A 17049-nucleotide genomic window follows, 5' to 3' on the forward strand; every position below is an offset into this window, starting at 1 on the left:
ATGAAAATAACTTTAAAATATAATAAATATCATATGTCTGTATCTACCTTTATCATAAAGATTTTGTATCTCACGTCTCTAACTTTACTCTCACTAAAATTGCTCATATATTTTTTTCAATTTTTTTTGTTCCTCTCTTATCATATTTCTTAAATATTTTCCCTTTCTAAATACGTTGATGATATCTTAAAATTAAAAAACCTTTTTACATAATGCAACAAAGATGAATCATTATATAATACTATCACAAAATTTTTATACTCTTCATTACAAAAGGTAAGTAGTATAATTCTCGAGGGTCTTTTGGGAAAGGAGCTGGTTATTATAGTCTTAGATTATAATAATTTGTATTTACAGTGTAAATTATTTTAGTTTGGATTATAATAATATATGTTTGAGATATAAATTATTTTAGTTAAGAAGGAAACAGTTAATACTGTAACAAAAGAATAAAAAAATGATAAATGTAAAATAATGTAAAAAAGGTAGAAAATAATATTATTTTTTCTATGAATCTCAATATAATAACAATTGAACTATAATGTCCTATCAACAAATACACTTACTATATATATATATAGATATAGATATTTGTTTAAACAAAAATTGGAGGCAAGAGAACCGGGTTTGGTTCCTTGGTGGACCGCTGGGTGCTGCTCAAACAGATAAAAACCACTAACTACTTTTTTCTGACTTTTCCATGTACCGAAGAGCCAACGATGTTTCCGTGGCGGGACCCACCTCCTCCAGTCACTCTCACTATTTCTTTTTTTTCTTTTCTCATTTTTTTTTATTTTTATTTTCTCCCCTCGAGCAGATTGCTTTGACTTGTTATTGTACTATACTAAAAGATATCAATTCAACCCCCTCCGACTACTTGGGTTTCCGAGCCTTCTATTTCGGTAACTTCGGAATGGTTTGGTTTAAGATTTCAAAGATGTTTTGAAATTAAGTATATAAAATAAGATTATTAAGAATTAAGAATAATTTTATTCGGTTGTACATAAGAATGTTATGAGAATGTTATCAAAATTTTATCGTAATAAATTAACATTGTATTTTATTTATAAAATTATTATGAATACCTCTATAAAATTTTGATGGATTAATGGATAAACGATAGATTCAGTTCAAGATTTTGAGAAAAATTAATTATTCAACTATCAAATAATAATATTAATTAAATTATTATTTACAAATATTTGTAAAATGAGTAATTTATAATTAAAGTTACTTGATTGCATAATTTGATGTATCAGTTTGATGAATTTATATAAATATGATGTATTAATTGATAAAATAATGAAAATTGATGATTAAAAAATAATCTCATAAAATATTGATCATAATAATAATCAATTAACTACGTATATAATTTATTAATCAATTATATTATCAATCCATGGGTTGTTTACCATTTATTATATTATATTATTTATTTATTTATGAATATATACTAGTTAAATTCAAATATTATAATTTAAAATTGAATATAATTTTCTAAATTATAAATTTAATATTCATATAATAATTAATTTTAATAATATAAAATAAAAGAATGAATTCATGTATTAAAAGGGAAGAGAGAGAGTAGGTATCAAGAAAACCTACACTTTTGGATCTATATCATTTGTGGTAATAAGGAATGCATGGTAATAGCTTATTTCCATGCCTAAAGCTTCAAAACTTGTACCAAACAAGGGATGTGTATCCCTTACCCATTTCCACCTTTATTCTCATCCCCATGCCCTCCATCTGTTATTTGATTTAATCTTTTTTAGATGTCTAGGAATTAAGGATGATTGAGAATTATAAATCTGGAAATAAGATTGATGGGAATCACAGATGACTATGTTTGATTGTGCATAGAAATACTATTTAAATTTTATGAGAACAAATTATCTTTGTATTTAATTTATAAAATTAATTGTAACAATTCTACAAAATTTTATAAATTAATTGATAAACAATAAATTCAATTCAAAATTTTGAGAAAAATAATTATTTAACAATCAAATAATAATAATAATAAAATTATTAATTACAAGTATTTGTAAAATGAGTAATTTATAATTAAAGTTACTAGAATGATGAGTAATTATAAAGAATTAAATTAAACCAAATTTATCTTTCCATAATTAGTTTATACCATAATAATTTTAATAAACAAAATAATTTAATTTAATCTTCATTCATAAAACGAAAAAGCATGAGAATAAAATGATAAGAATGAATGCAAATAAAATAATAAAATAAAAATAGAAAATGATGAATAATAAATAGAATAACAAAGGAAAAAATAAATATGTTAAAAGAAAAAATAGAAAAGAAAAACATGTAAATGATCATATAAATATAAAAAGAAGAGAAAAATAATGAATAACAAAAGAAAAAACAGTTGGAAAATGAATTTAAAAACGGAAGAAAAAAAGAAGAAGCAAAAGTAGGGATTTATTAAAAACCCATCGATTACGGTGGGAATAAAAAGCATGTAAAGAAAGACATTATTGATGTACCTCAAATTCTCCAACCAAACAAGGATTTCATATATCCATGTCTATTCTCACCCTCTATTCCCTCAAACCAAACGGCCCATTGGATATACATGGGTTAAATTGGTTTAGAAGGACTTTTTGGATAGACTAAAAATTTGGATTGGTCGGATTAGCTACTCAAATAACTCAATAAGATCTTCAACACAATCCAACCCAATCCAATCTAACCCTTAAAATTTGAATTCGATTGGGATAGGTTGTTGAGTTATTTATTTTTTTCTTTTATTTTTATTACATTTTTTAATAACTTAAAATACTTTAATTTGTGTACAACACATACTAATAATTAAAATTTCATAAAATTCAAATGTTATATATCAAGATCTAAAATATTTATTACGAACTTCATACAAACATTATAAAAATATGTGAATTATAATATTTATAAGTTGTAATATATATATATATATATATTTATAAAACTTGAGTTAGATTTGGTCAACACGAATTTTTAAAAGTGTAAACAAAACTCAATCCAATTAAAAATAAAATAAAAAATTAAATCAAACCTAATCCAAAATTAAAATTAACACATTTCAATCTTTACAATTTAGATTAGATAGTCTGAATTATTGAGATTGTCGAAATAGATATCTTGGATCTTGACATTTAAAATTTGAATTTGATGAAATTTTAGTTATTAATATGATTAGATAGCCTGAAAACCCCTACTTGTTTATGAATAACTAAATCAATGTCATCTCATTTGGACTTTTCGCGTCAATTAATTTATTATATATGTTTTCCTTTTTCTTCTTACATCCTAATTGCGGCTTACACCTTGTTATTAAATTAAACAAACCAAATAATTAAACACGTCATACACCGACCAAAAAGTTTGGAACCACTTTAACCTTAACTCTTGTGATTAATTAAATATTAACATATGTTTTTATTGTTAATGGGATTGGAACCTATTTCCAAACATAGCCATCTGTCTTAGCCTTTCTTTTGCTATATGATTGAATATTTGTATATAAAAATGGGGGTGGGTTTTATTTAATTTTGTTTTCCCTCCACCTAACTTTCTTCTTCTTTTCAATGGTTTTTTCTTTGTGTGGAAGGGGGAGATTTGATTCTTCGTCTACATAATTGTTGTTCTTAGATTTTTTCTTTTCATAATACTATTTAAGGGTGTTAATAAGAGCATACTTCAATAGATAGATAATACACTAGCGGAGTATTTGGTACACGATAAAAGTAGAGAGTTGAGTTTTATTAATTATTGTCTGGAGAATTAAATTATTTTGAGAGTTAAATTGTTTGTGTTTGGGGTGCAGAGTTAAGTTGAGTTGATAATTATTATCGGTGTTTGGGATGTTGAATTGAGTTGAGTTGAGTTGAGTCTGAAAATTTGTATTTTGAGTGTTGAGTTGAGTTAGAGTATCTGGTGCAGTTTTTGTAATGACAATTGATTTTTTTTTCCTTTCTTGTTGTTGATTAATTTTCAATTATACACCAAAATACATGTTATATTGCAATGAAATGAGCATTCTTCCTTCTATCTGACAATCACAATCCTAAATTACTTATGAATTGATTTTTATATATATATATTAAATCTTGCTAACTTAACATTATTATAAAAGAAAAATTAACATGTTCTACACACCTTGATAACTTAACAACTTATTTTTTATATAATATGCATCGTCTATGTCAAAATAAAATTATACATAGAATATTTACCCTTCATTTCATAATGATGTTGAGGATGTGATAGTATAGTAAATTACATTCTTTTGAACATCACAAAAATAATATCGAAAGATCAAACATGTGCTTGTTCCAAAAAACAAATTCATAAAATATACATTTTTGGGTTGAAATATTAGGTGGTAAATCTAAAGGGTTCAAGCAAGTAGGCGGATGTAATACCGTTTTCGTGCATCTTTCGATACAGCGAGGAAGAAGTCCGTCTTTTGTATGTCTGTGTCAATGAAATCAATTACGTCATATCTATCATCCCTTGTTAGCCTCTCAATACCAAATATGACGTCAACTACCTCCTTCCGACGTCCAAATTTCAGCTTGTACTTCTCTGTTTGCCACGCAACGAGTCTGCCCAATCTTATGTTGGTTGTTATTTTATACTTCGATTATGGTTTCTTAAAGGCTTATAGGTATTAATAAATTCTAGTCTACTAACATTATGAGTTTTATTTATGAGTTTTTAATAAATTGTTGACTCAATCAAAACTCCTAGCATTATACCATAGTCTATCTGCTTTTTAAATGATGTGCAATCAAATTTATATTTCAAAGTTTTGCACATTATATTATGTCCAATCACTATGCCATAGTCTATCTTGTTTTCAAAATATAAATTTATATTATGTGCCATCATTATACCATAGTCTATCTTCTTTTCAATATTTTTCAATGTCCAATTTTGATGGAAAAGTAGAAAAAAGAGCAAAGGAATGACACATAGTTTTTACTATAGTCTATCTTCTTTTCAATGTTTTTCAATGTCCAATTTTGATGGAAAAGTAGAAAAAAGAGCAAAGGAATGACACATATTTTTATTGAAGCGACAAGAGGAGATCTAAAAGGAAAAATAGGGAAGACAGAGACGAACCAGAACAAATATCAGCAGGAGAAGAAAGAGCAAAGATGAAGAAGTAAACAGAATAGAAATAAAAAAAAATAACAGAAACTTGGTTGTAACAACATAACAAAAGTGGAAAAAAAATTATAAGAGATGAAGAATAAACACATATAATGATTAAAAGAGGTAGCACACACGAGGAAAATTAAGATATCAGTTGGAGAAGAAATAACAAGGTAAATATAATATGAGGAAAAAATGCAATAGAAGAAAAAACAAAAAAAAATATATTAGGGACGAAGAGGAAAAACATAAAGCGACCAAAAGAAGTAGTAGACACAAAGAAGAACCGTAAACCCTAGTCATCAAATGGAAACCAAAAAAATCGAATGAAAAAAAAAAAAAAAAAAAAAAAAAACCTCACACAATAGATCTACCATGCGAACTATGTTCTTGAAGAGATCGGTAGAGGGATTAGTGAAGAACGAGAGGGGGCTAGTAAGCAAAGTATGAAAGGAAAAAAAAACCAGAAAACATACGATGCTCTTAAATCGTGACATGATGAGAGATACACAAGCTTTTTGGAATAGGATCCCAAAATCGGAACCTTTTATGCTCAATGTTATTGCTAAGAAAGTAGCATAAACAAGCCCGAGGTTCAAGTTTTATGTTCATGAGGATGAAGAAGAACAAAACATGCACACCCGAATGCTTTAAGAAGAGAGTAAGAAGGAGAGGTACCATACAGTCGTTCAAAAGGTAGGCGATTGATGGCATAAACAGATATAATGGCAACCTCACCCCAAAACTTCTCAAGACAAGATGCAGAGAGAAGTTGGGTACAGACAGAACGGAGAACAAAGACGTTCGATCACTAACGCTTCAGATATGGGGATGGTGAAGAACGGAAAAGACAGACATTTGACCGAAGAAGCTAAAATCGATGCTCGAATGGACAGGATTTGACTGATTCCAACTGATATTAAGTTGAACGGACGAAAGAGACAGATGGACGGGAGGCTGATTCAAACGGACAGAAGGCTTGAACAGGAAACTGGCCTTATGATTTGAACGGATGGAAGAGGAGGCTGGCCTTATGATTTGGACGAATGGAAGAGGACTCCACTATGGCAGACCCTAGTTTTGGCTCTGATACGAAGTTGAAATAATGTTTTATTCTATTTTTCTATTTTATCCAAATAAAAATAAAATACATGTGTATTTATATACATAGAGATACGTAAAAATATGTCACAAACTTTTCAACAACCCATAAAATCAAGTAACAACCCAACAGACTCATATATATTAACAAGATGATTTACACTTGGACAATGACAATAAAAAGTGAAACTGTAAAATATAGAAAATGGTGAAATTTGGAGAGATTAACATGGTATCAAATGTTGTTATTTTCTCTCCAATTAATATTAATTTTCACTTGTTGGATCTTCTACATAATTCAAGCTGAAAAAGTGAGAGGAAGTGTTAGTGATATAATATTAATTTTGCCTTCATCTATCCGCTTAAATTTTCGGATCAATCGACGTGATTTAACATAACTTATGTTTTTTAGTCATGGGGTTCTCAAACTTCTTAGACCAAATAAGGCAAATCCCTCCTCCAACTTACTCCTTGGATCAAATACTCTCTAAAAAATTTCACAACTCCTTACGTTTTATATCTAGCATGATTTCATTCTCTAATAAAAAGTTTTACTCCATTAAGATCTGGTTGGAAAAAACATCTCACTTCTACCACAGAAATAATAAAAAAAATAATAGAGAAATTACAATAAAATAATAAATACTGCAAACACAAGAATTTATGTAAAAAACTCCCAACTCGAAAAAAAACCACAATTCATCAGAAAGAAATCCACTATATGAAAAATTGTTACAATCACACAAAACAATTCTCTCTCTCAATCTTAATTATAAGAGCACTCTCTCAAAACTTTTATACTACTCACACCATTTTTCCACTCTCAACCTAGATAATACATAAAGAGAATTTAACTAGAGTTAGCACACTCAAACTTAAAGTATTTCTAACTGGGACGACAGAAAACCAAAGGTATAGTGTCCTTTTATAATGCTTAGAGCCCATGACTTTCTTAAACTTTTCAGTGTAGGACAAGCCCAGGACTTTCCTAAACCTTTTCAATCCAGGACAAACTTATGACTTTCCTAAATCTTTTTTATGTGGGATAACTACACTTTTAATATTTTGTCAAAATCCTAATAAATTCCACCTTGGCAAGATATTTGAAGAATCCACAGCTTCTGCAACATTCATTGACTTTATCGACAAGCGAAAATCATAATTCTCAAGTTAGAGAACTATAACCTATTCTACCATAAAAAGTAGACCACTTGGAATACCACCTTTCAAGATTTTTCTTTTTTGTCACAGTCGATAAACCTTGCTGATGTTTATAGTGCAACATCCACCTACTTGGCTCATCTGGAAATCCTTCTACCATCAACATAACTTCCACCAGACACCTTGCATAAACTTCAAGTCAACGCCCATGTGCAAACTTGTGGAACTGCTAGCATTACATCGTCTATCATGGTAAAGTGAACATATCACAATGATGAATATTTCCTTGTTCCGACGGAAGAGATAGTCATCTTTTTTTACGATGGAGACAACGTTTGCATCTGACTCAAAGTTTTTTGACAAACCTGCTCTGTAGGACAATCCTTTTTCATGTGTCCAAACTGTCCACATTCCCAGCAAACCCTTCTTTATATGAACTCTTTCTTCTTCTTCTTCTTCCACTTGCTAGCTACCAATATTGAATTCTCTTGTGAAGTACGCCCTTTACTATTCAGTATTCTTTCCTTAGACAAAAGTTTACTAGTAACCTTAGCAAAATCTAAAGTTTCCTTCTCCTACGTCAAGATTGACTTCATGTGTTCATAAGAAGAAAGAAATGACCAAATGAGTTAAGAGTGTCTTATCTTCATCTTCTTTTCTCACTCCTATCACCTCCAACTCATAAATAATGCTATTAAGAATACCTAGATGATCTGAGATTTTTGTACCTTCCACCATTCGCAATGTATGCAACTGCTCCTTCAGGTACAATTGATTTGAGATGCTCTTTGCCTGATACATTACTTCAAGCATCTCCCAAAGCTCTTTGGCTGTCGAAATTCCACCGTTAGCTATTGCACGTATATTTTTAGCCAAATTTAGCCTAATTGCATTTGCAGCTCTCAAATCTATTTTCTCCCCCATCTTCATCGCTCATGTTGGACTTCTTAGAATCTTTGTTAGAACCACTGTTGGACTCTCATGGACTACCATCACCACTTAACTCTTTAAAAGCACCACTGTCTAGTTTTCCCTTCAAAGCCTTATGTAAACCAGCTTATATCAGCACATCCTTGACTTGCACTTGCCACAAGTCGAAGTTGATCCTTCCATCAAATTTCTCTACACAAACTTTACTGAACTCATAAAACTTGACATATTTGCTTCTCTTTCTAGTAAAACAACAAATAGTGGATAACCCACACTATTTACAATACCACAACCTGTTTCAAGAATTCTTTTCTGATGTGGAAGATCAAACAATGCTGCAACCATAGAGCATACTTAGAAATTCAAGAAACTACGAACTTGACGCTCTGATACCACTTGTTGACAAAAAAAAAAAAAAAAACCATTACTACCATAGGAATAAGTAAAAAAATAATAGAGAGTTTACAATCGAATAATAACAACTAGAAACACAAGAATTTATGTGGAAAACTCCCAACTCGGATAAAAACTATGACCCACTAGAAAGAAATCTACTATGTGAATAATTGTTACAATCACACAAAATAATTCTCTTTCCCGATCTCAGTTACAAGAGCACTCTCTCAAAAATTTTATGTTACTCACACCCTTTTCCCACTCTCAAACTAGAGAATACGTAAAAAGGGAATTTAGCTAGAGTTAGCATGTTCAAACTTAAAGTGCTTCTAACTAGGACAATTGAAAACTAAAGACATGGTGTAACATCTTGAATTTTTCAAATAATTTTCATTAAATTATCTTGACATATTTGGGCGATTAGGGCTAAAACTTTAATTTTGGAGGCAAGATAATTAATTTAAAAGATATTTGTAAAGAATTAGAATTTTAATTAAATTTAAGAGAAAATTAGATTAATTTATTTGGGGGAAAGTATGATTTTAAATAGATTAAATATTTTGAATTATGTAATTTATCTCAACTATTGGATTGGAGAAGTTAATTGGTTTGAGTTAATGTGATAAGAGATTTGAAATTTTTGGATTATTTTGGATAAAGATTTGAAAATAAAGAAAATGAAAAGAATTAGGATTTTGGAAATTAAAAGGACTTGTGATTTTAAATTTTATCCTCTTTAATTTTGGAGTATGAATCCAAAATAGGGAAGATAATTAATTTAAATTGAGTTGATAAGAGAAATTTGGATTTAATTTAAATTAATTAGATTATAGAATTTCTAACTTAGTTAGATTGTAAAATTTCTAATTCAATTAGAATATGGATTCTCAAATTAATTAGATTATGGATTTTCTAATTAATTAAAATATTGATTTTCTAATTAGAGAAAATATCTTATTTCAAAAAAGAAATCTAACCTATCTATTACATTAATTAATCTAATTTAGGATTATGATTATTTTCCTCTATAAATACAACTATCCACTTCATTCCAAATTATTCACTTCATTTCAAGGGAGGTCATTTAGAGAGAACAATCCTAAAAGACAACTTCATTCCAAAGGCAACTTTTATTTTATTTTATTTTTTTTTTCAACAAGTATTCCTAGAAGTTCAAAGTAAGTGATTTTCTACTAGAACGCCCTTGAGTTGGACACTTAAGTTAAATAAAAATGTTAACTAGATGGTACCATAAAAGCATGCTAAAGATTGATTGGAATGATTTGTTAAACTATGTAATTTTAAGCTACATTATGAGCATGTTGGAAAGCCATGGACTATGACTTTATGTAAGCCTCTTTGATGGTTGTGTGCATACTAGGCTAAGGGGTGACTGTTAACGCTCCTATCTGGCTGTGTACATTAGGGGTGTTCAAAAAACCTGATGACCTGAAAAAATCGATCAACTCAACCCAACCTTAGGTTGAGTTTAAATAAATGAAATTTTTGTGGGTTGGGTTGGTTCATGGGTTTACCTAAAATGACTCAAACCAACCCAAACTTATTATTAGCTTTATAATGTATATTTTTTACTTATGATACAATCACATACATATATATATTTATTTAAGTTTTATCCTTTTTTTTGGATAATTTATTCTCCAGCAACTCCTAAAAAGTACTTTGGAAAGAAAATGTTCATTATATAAATTGAAATTGAGTTGTTAATCTTAATTCAATATATGAAAATAACTAAATCAATTTTTTATATATTAACAACTTACTTTCTTTTAGAACAAAAATAACACAATCAACCCAAACCAACCCAACCCAAATGTTTCATGGTTGGGTTGGGTCCAAAAAGTACTTCAACCCAACCCAATCCAACCCACAAACACCCTTAGTGTACATCCTATGTTAGTGAGCCTTCGGGTTCACAACTTATGACTGTTTCAATGTCCCTATGTGACCACCACTATTGGTATGATTTGTGTTCTTTCGGATTCTCACTTACGACTGATTTAATGTTCCTATGGAAGCCCTATCTATGTCAAGTCAAGTCATGCTATGTTATGCTATGTTATGTACATTATGTCAATGTTAGGTCAGGTTTAACAGTTCACCCACAATGGTCCCAGTAGAAGGTCACTTATTGAGTATTTTTATACTCAACCTTTCTTAATTTATGTTTTTCAGGTAAGGATGAGAATGGACCGGTGAGTAACGAGAGGGACCCATGATCATGCCACATGGGACATGTAAATCCCTTTTGCTCAGTTTACATTTTCAAGCTATTTAAAAGTTTTGATTTGAAACTTGATGTTGGTAATAAAATTTATCTGTTTAAGTGTTATTTTCCTTAATTATTTTAGGGGCCCTGAACAAAGATTTTACTTATTTGTTATTTATTAACTTTTTAGTTTATTTTGGGAAACTACCTTTATTGTTTTAATAAATTTTACTTCAATAGTCAAAATGTTTTGAATCTGAATTTGTAATTATGAGTAATAACTCTTGTCCGAGTACTTGAAAGAAAGCTCATGACTTTTATAAACCTTTTCAATGTAAGACAAACCCATGACTTTCTTAAACCTTTTTAATGTTGTACAGCTGCATTTTTAATATTTTGTCTAAAGCCCAAAAGAACTCTTTTGCACAATTCACATTAGCCTAATTTCTTCATTTGGTAAACATCATCCATATTTGCATGCTATCCATTCAATTATAATTCGCAATCATGTTTCTATTAGATTTTGTTATATCATTGATATCTACCTACTTGATTTTTAGATTTATTTTTTTTATAATTTTTTTAACAAATATACTGCATTTATCTTGTTTCAAGTATTGGAATAATACTTTTGTTAGTATACAAACCCGTTAAATATTAAATCAAAAAAAGAAATTACAAATACTACTCTTGAAATATAATAATTATCACACAGTCAAAATTTAAATTTATCAACCACCAACCCCATTAAACTTAAAGACATTTTAAAGTAGTGCACACATTATGATTAAAAAAAATTGAAAGTGATACTACTACTACACATACAATTGGAGTATAAAATGATAAGAAATACACATAACGAATTGAAAAGTAAATAGTTTTAGGTTGACACATGATATATGTAAACTGAGAAGAATAGATAGGTTAATAAGTTGTGTATGTGTTTAAGAGAAAGTAAATGTTAATTGAGTAATTAATTGGAGGGAGATGTAATTCGAAATTGAATGATGGGCAATGCCAACTCAATGTTGTCGATGTCGTTCGACCTAGTCACCGTCCTGTTCTTGAATCATAAATGGACCCTACGTCGGTACAGACACACGACAACTACTAATCCTTCTCATCGATTATATATTTTTCTACAAAATCAAATATTTTTAATGTGGTATAGAGCTCTCCACGTGGCGTTGTACTACTCGTCAGCACCCAGATTTCCCTTCCCCCAACTAGTCAGATAGATGATAGATATAGATTGCAGAAAAACACAGGCCCCCTCCTACTCCCTTCCCTTCCTCTCTAAAATCAAATCCCATTCATATCTCTCCTCCCAGACTCCTCTAAGCTTTCTTGGCGGGAGACACGGGAGCCTTCGCAATTCACAGCGCCATATCCACTATGGGAATTGACGGTGACAGTGTTGTAAAGGGTTTCGGCGGCGGCTGGGGCGTCGTCGCCAAACCCTGCGATTCCTGCAAGACTGGCCCTGCTGCCGTCTATTGTCGACCCGACTCTGCTTTCCTCTGTCTTCCCTGCGACGCCAAAATTCACTGCGTCAACAAGGTCGCCTCTCGCCACGAGCGCGTCTGGATGTGTGAGGTTTGTGAACAAGCTCCTGCTGTGGTCATGTGTAAGGCTGATGCTGCGGCTCTCTGTGTCACCTGCGATGCTGATATTCACTCTGCTAATCCTCTGGCCCGTCGCCACGAGCGTGTCCCTGTCGAGCCTTTTTTCGACACGGCTGAATCGGTTGTTAAATCCTCTTCTGTTTTGAATTTTCTGGTCCCTAATGAAACTAATGTCTGCGACGGTACCCATCACCACGAGGAGGTGGAGGTTGCTTCCTGGCTTTTATCCAACCCGTCTTTCAACTCTAAGCTCGTGGACGGCCCTGAAATCAAACCCCCTGGTGGTGATCATCTGTTCTTCAATGAAATGGATTCTTTTATTGATTTTGAATACCCAAACCCAGTCAACAATCACAACGCTATTAACGACAGCGTCGTCCCTGTTCAGACGAAGCCACTCTCTACGCCGGTGATTAACCATACCCACTCCCCTGAAAATTGCTACGACATTGATTTTTGCAGATCCAAGCTCAATTCATTCGGCTATCAACCTCAATCCTTGAGCCACAGTGTAATTAACCCAACCCCAGATCACAATTTAACGATTTAACCCAGGTCAATCAAACTAATTGGGTTGTTATTCTTTTAATTCCTTCAGGTTTCTTCCTCCTCCCTAGAAGTCGGAGTTGTTCCAGAAGGGAATTCGATGTCGGACATATCATACCCGTTGGGTCAAACCGTGAATAGTGGAGCGGATTCAGGGCTACCGTTATCAGGATCTGGCAACCAAGTGACACAATTATGTGGAATGGATCGAGAAGCGAGAGTGTTGAGGTACAGAGAGAAGAGGAAGAACCGGAAATTCGAAAAGACAATCAGATACGCTTCAAGAAAAGCTTATGCGGAAACCCGGCCCAGAATCAAAGGCCGGTTCGCTAAACGGACTGATATGCTATCAGAGGTTGATGAAATCTATGGCTCAGCTGCTTCGTCTGTGTTCCTGACGGACGCCCAATACGGCGTCGTACCAACGTTCTGACTATGACTTGGCTGAATCGCCCAACTGAAACGAAACCCAATCCAGTGCTGCGTAGATTATAATTCTTATTGTGCACCTTTTAATAAATGAACGATAGATTATGGCAAATTATGTGTTTGATGATGATGTAAAAAAATCAATGTCTGATGACGTGGCGGGGTTTTAGCCGTTGATTTGCAGGACCATGGGTGTTCAGGTAGAGGTTCGTTTACGCTATCACAAGTTGCTTGTTTTTTTTTTTCACCCTCATTTCCTCGCAAATATAACCGATTTGCCCTTCCAAATCTTTTTCTTCATTTCTATTCGTCAATCGCCAGATTCAACAATTAAATATTATTTATCAATTTCAACCTAATTTGAAAAATATGCTTTTTCCATTTGCATCAGATGTCTTTCCCAAAAAGATTAATTCAACGAGACATCCAAAATTATCAGTATATCTTTTTCTAAATGAGATTCAAGAGTGCAATATAACTTCACATATTATTAAACTGACTTATTAAAAAAAAAAAAAAAATATTCGTCGGTCTAATAATTGAATTCTTGACTTAGAATATATAGTTTATAGGTGGCAAATGGGGATTGGTGGGTGAGACGGGTGCGATGAATTGAAAGCATCGTTGAATAAAAAAAGGTAAGGAGATAGGAATAATAATAATAATAATAAAATAATAAAAGGGAGGATTGAGAAATTTGTTCTGGAAATTTCTTAAGTTGTGTTTGGATTTTGGATAAGTTTCCGAGAAAATTGGCATCACGTGGAGTTTTTTAACTTTTTGAGAACGGTAAAGCTTTTCCTTCACGGGTTTGTAAAGGTTGGGTTAGCTTATATTTTTCTTTTTTCATAACTTTAGAAACATACTTTATTCAAGCAGCTATCATTTCTAGGTTCTAATAATTGGTTCATCTAATTATTACAATTTAGACCATTTTGCTCTTCATTTCAATTTCCACTCACCTTTTTTAATAGTGCCAATTCCAAATTTTTGCATCCTCGCTTGACTAAATCCGAATATTCTATATATAGCCCACGAGTATATTTAAATACGTGGTGAAAATCTGGAAAATACATATATCTCAGCATAATAATTTTAAAAGACGAAGGTTTAAACCTTTAACATCCATGTAAAAATTTTATTTTAAAAATAGATTATGTCAACAAAGTAAAAGTTTTTAAAAAGTATTTTTTTACAATTCAATCCAAACGGACCTAAGAATCATGTCAATGTGTGACTCTTCCTATTTACGTATTAAAGGTGTTGCGAAGTAAAAAGTAATTGAATGGAAAAGTCAAAAGAAAATTAAAGAGCATTGAATATGATAGAATTTTGAGTATCATATAGATAACAAATAAAACAAAGGGAAAAAAGATAATATCTTGTCATATATATAGTGTATTTGTATATATCATATACAAACACATTTCAAATCATTGTGTTTCAAAAAAGTTTTCACTCGATTTATTCAACAATATTCACACACGGAAGGATTTAGAAAAGCAAACATCACTTACCAACATAAGCATAGCTCGATTTTATCAACATAAGCATAGTTCAATTGACGTGAACTAGTATTATAAACTTCGAGATTTGAGATTTGATCTCCTCATTCAGTAGGTTGAAAAAAAAAAAAAAAAAAAAAAAAAAAAAAAAAAAAAAGTCTGAAAATTTCTTTGGTTTAAGCTAAAACGCAAACAATGACTATGTTCGGAATTATTGCTTTCAAGACCATTAAAAGTCATTATGTAATAATCTTAATCACTTTGAATATTTGGTAAGATTGATCATGGACGTAGCTGTTAAAATCACATTTTTAATCCTGTGCTAATTCTCATAATTTTAAAAATTTGTTCCTACTAGCTTTTAAAAGTAAATTCTTGTATAATCCACTATTATCTCCAACCAAATTTTCAATTTTCAATTTTATTCTATATAAATTTGTACATTCAGTATATTCCTTATGCGACTGATTAGTGATTTCTATATCCTGAGTTTTCAAATGAATTAGTTCAGTGCTACCATTTTTTTAAAAAAAAAAAATTGCACTTATTTTTCTTATATTTAACGACCAAACAAAATATAAATTTAAGTTGAAAATATATATAGATATAACATGCAAATTAAGTAATTATTTAAAAATATAAACTGTAAGAAAAATAATAACACAAATTCTGATACCAAGTCTATTGAGTCATTACTACTAATCATAACAATTTAATATTGTTTACTAAACACACTATAATCTACTCTTTAAGGTTTCAACCTAAAATTTTACCAAATAACTAACTTTATTTAAGAAACAGTACATTTGTTACTAATTATTCTAAAAGTTATAACAATCCTAAAAGTAACCTACGTGGGAAAAAAATGCATAGAGAATTAACGCATTTAAGGGAGCATTTTTTAAAAATGTTAATAAACGATTTTTTAACTTCTTGAATTTACAGTAAGTTAGACAGTTGGAAAGGAGGGAAATGATAGAAAATATAAAAGAGGGTCATTTTCGGCAATGAGAAAAAAAAAAGTTGTTTTTCTTTCTGACGACCGTTTTTATTATGTGATCTCTTGTCACATGGATTCTTTTACCTCCACGACAAACAGACAGAGGGAGGCCACTCCAAAATTAAATTAATTTTTATTTTTTTAAAAAAATTAAACATATTTCATCTGTATTTTTTATAATACTTTGCATCTTTCTTTTCAAGTACAATGTTTGAATTCTTAGACAAATTCTAATTTTTTAAACCGTTGGTAATAAAGAAATTTGGAGGTGAAAGTAATATCTATAGGCTTAATTTTTTTTAAAAAAAAAAAACAAACAAAATGGTTACCAAACGAGACATTTGTTTGTTGTTTTTGTTTTTTAAAATTAAGCCAATACTACTTACACCTCTAAATTTATTTTTTTATTATCTACTTTCTACCAATGATTTAAAAAATCAAACCAAATTTTGAAAATAATAATAATAAAAAAAAAGTAGCTATCGATAATTTATTATTTATTTTTTTTTGAGTTGGACTAAGAATTTAATTATTGTACTTAGTAAAGATGCAAATCATTGTAAGGAATAGGTAGAAAATAGGTTTGCTTTTAAAAAATAAAAAAATAAAATAAAAAACAGATTTTTTTTATTTTTTTTTTTAACAAAAGAATGACTAATATTAGATCTACACTTTTTAAGCTCTCAACTAATATATTCATTACTTTAGATCCTTTATACTTCAAAATTATTACATGTTTTAATTATTATTTCAGCTCTGGTTAAATTTATGTAACACATTGAAATATTACAAAGAATGGTCCGCATTAGTTTTAACAAGGACTATGATACTGTTAAAAAATGGATTGTGTATAGTTTTATGAAAAGTGTGAAATTAAATTTAAAAAGAAAAAAAAAAGTAATTTAAGTTTAAAAGTGAAAATAGGAGGTGAAAGTGTTGAGATCGTTTGTAGCAAGT

General features: G+C 30.3%; 1 protein-coding gene across 1 annotated transcript; it reads left to right on the top strand.

The window, feature by feature from the left end:
- Positions 1–12237: 12237 nt before the first annotated feature.
- On the top strand, positions 12238–13875 carry LOC120071541 (zinc finger protein CONSTANS-LIKE 5-like). Its single transcript, XM_039023869.1, has 2 exons — positions 12238–13123; positions 13211–13875. Exons 1-2 carry the CDS (start codon positions 12383–12385, stop codon positions 13589–13591), a joined length of 1122 nt encoding a protein of 373 aa, XP_038879797.1. The 5' UTR covers positions 12238–12382; the 3' UTR covers positions 13592–13875.
- Positions 13876–17049: the final 3174 nt, after the last annotated feature.

This window comes from Benincasa hispida, chromosome 2, assembly GCF_009727055.1.
Source record: "Benincasa hispida cultivar B227 chromosome 2, ASM972705v1, whole genome shotgun sequence".
NCBI classification, from domain to species: Eukaryota; Viridiplantae; Streptophyta; class Magnoliopsida; order Cucurbitales; family Cucurbitaceae; genus Benincasa; species Benincasa hispida.

What these genes read in the sequence shown, in the direction of transcription:
- LOC120071541 (XM_039023869.1), top strand. Translation starts at nt 12,383, where the DNA reads ATGGGAATTGACGGTGACAGTGTTGTAAAGGGTTTCGGCGGCGGCTGG. An exon ending in CTCAATCCTTGAGCCACAGT is followed by an intron (nt 13,124 to 13,210) that starts GTAATTAACCCA and finishes TAATTCCTTCAG; the next exon opens with GTTTCTTCCTCCTCCCTAGA.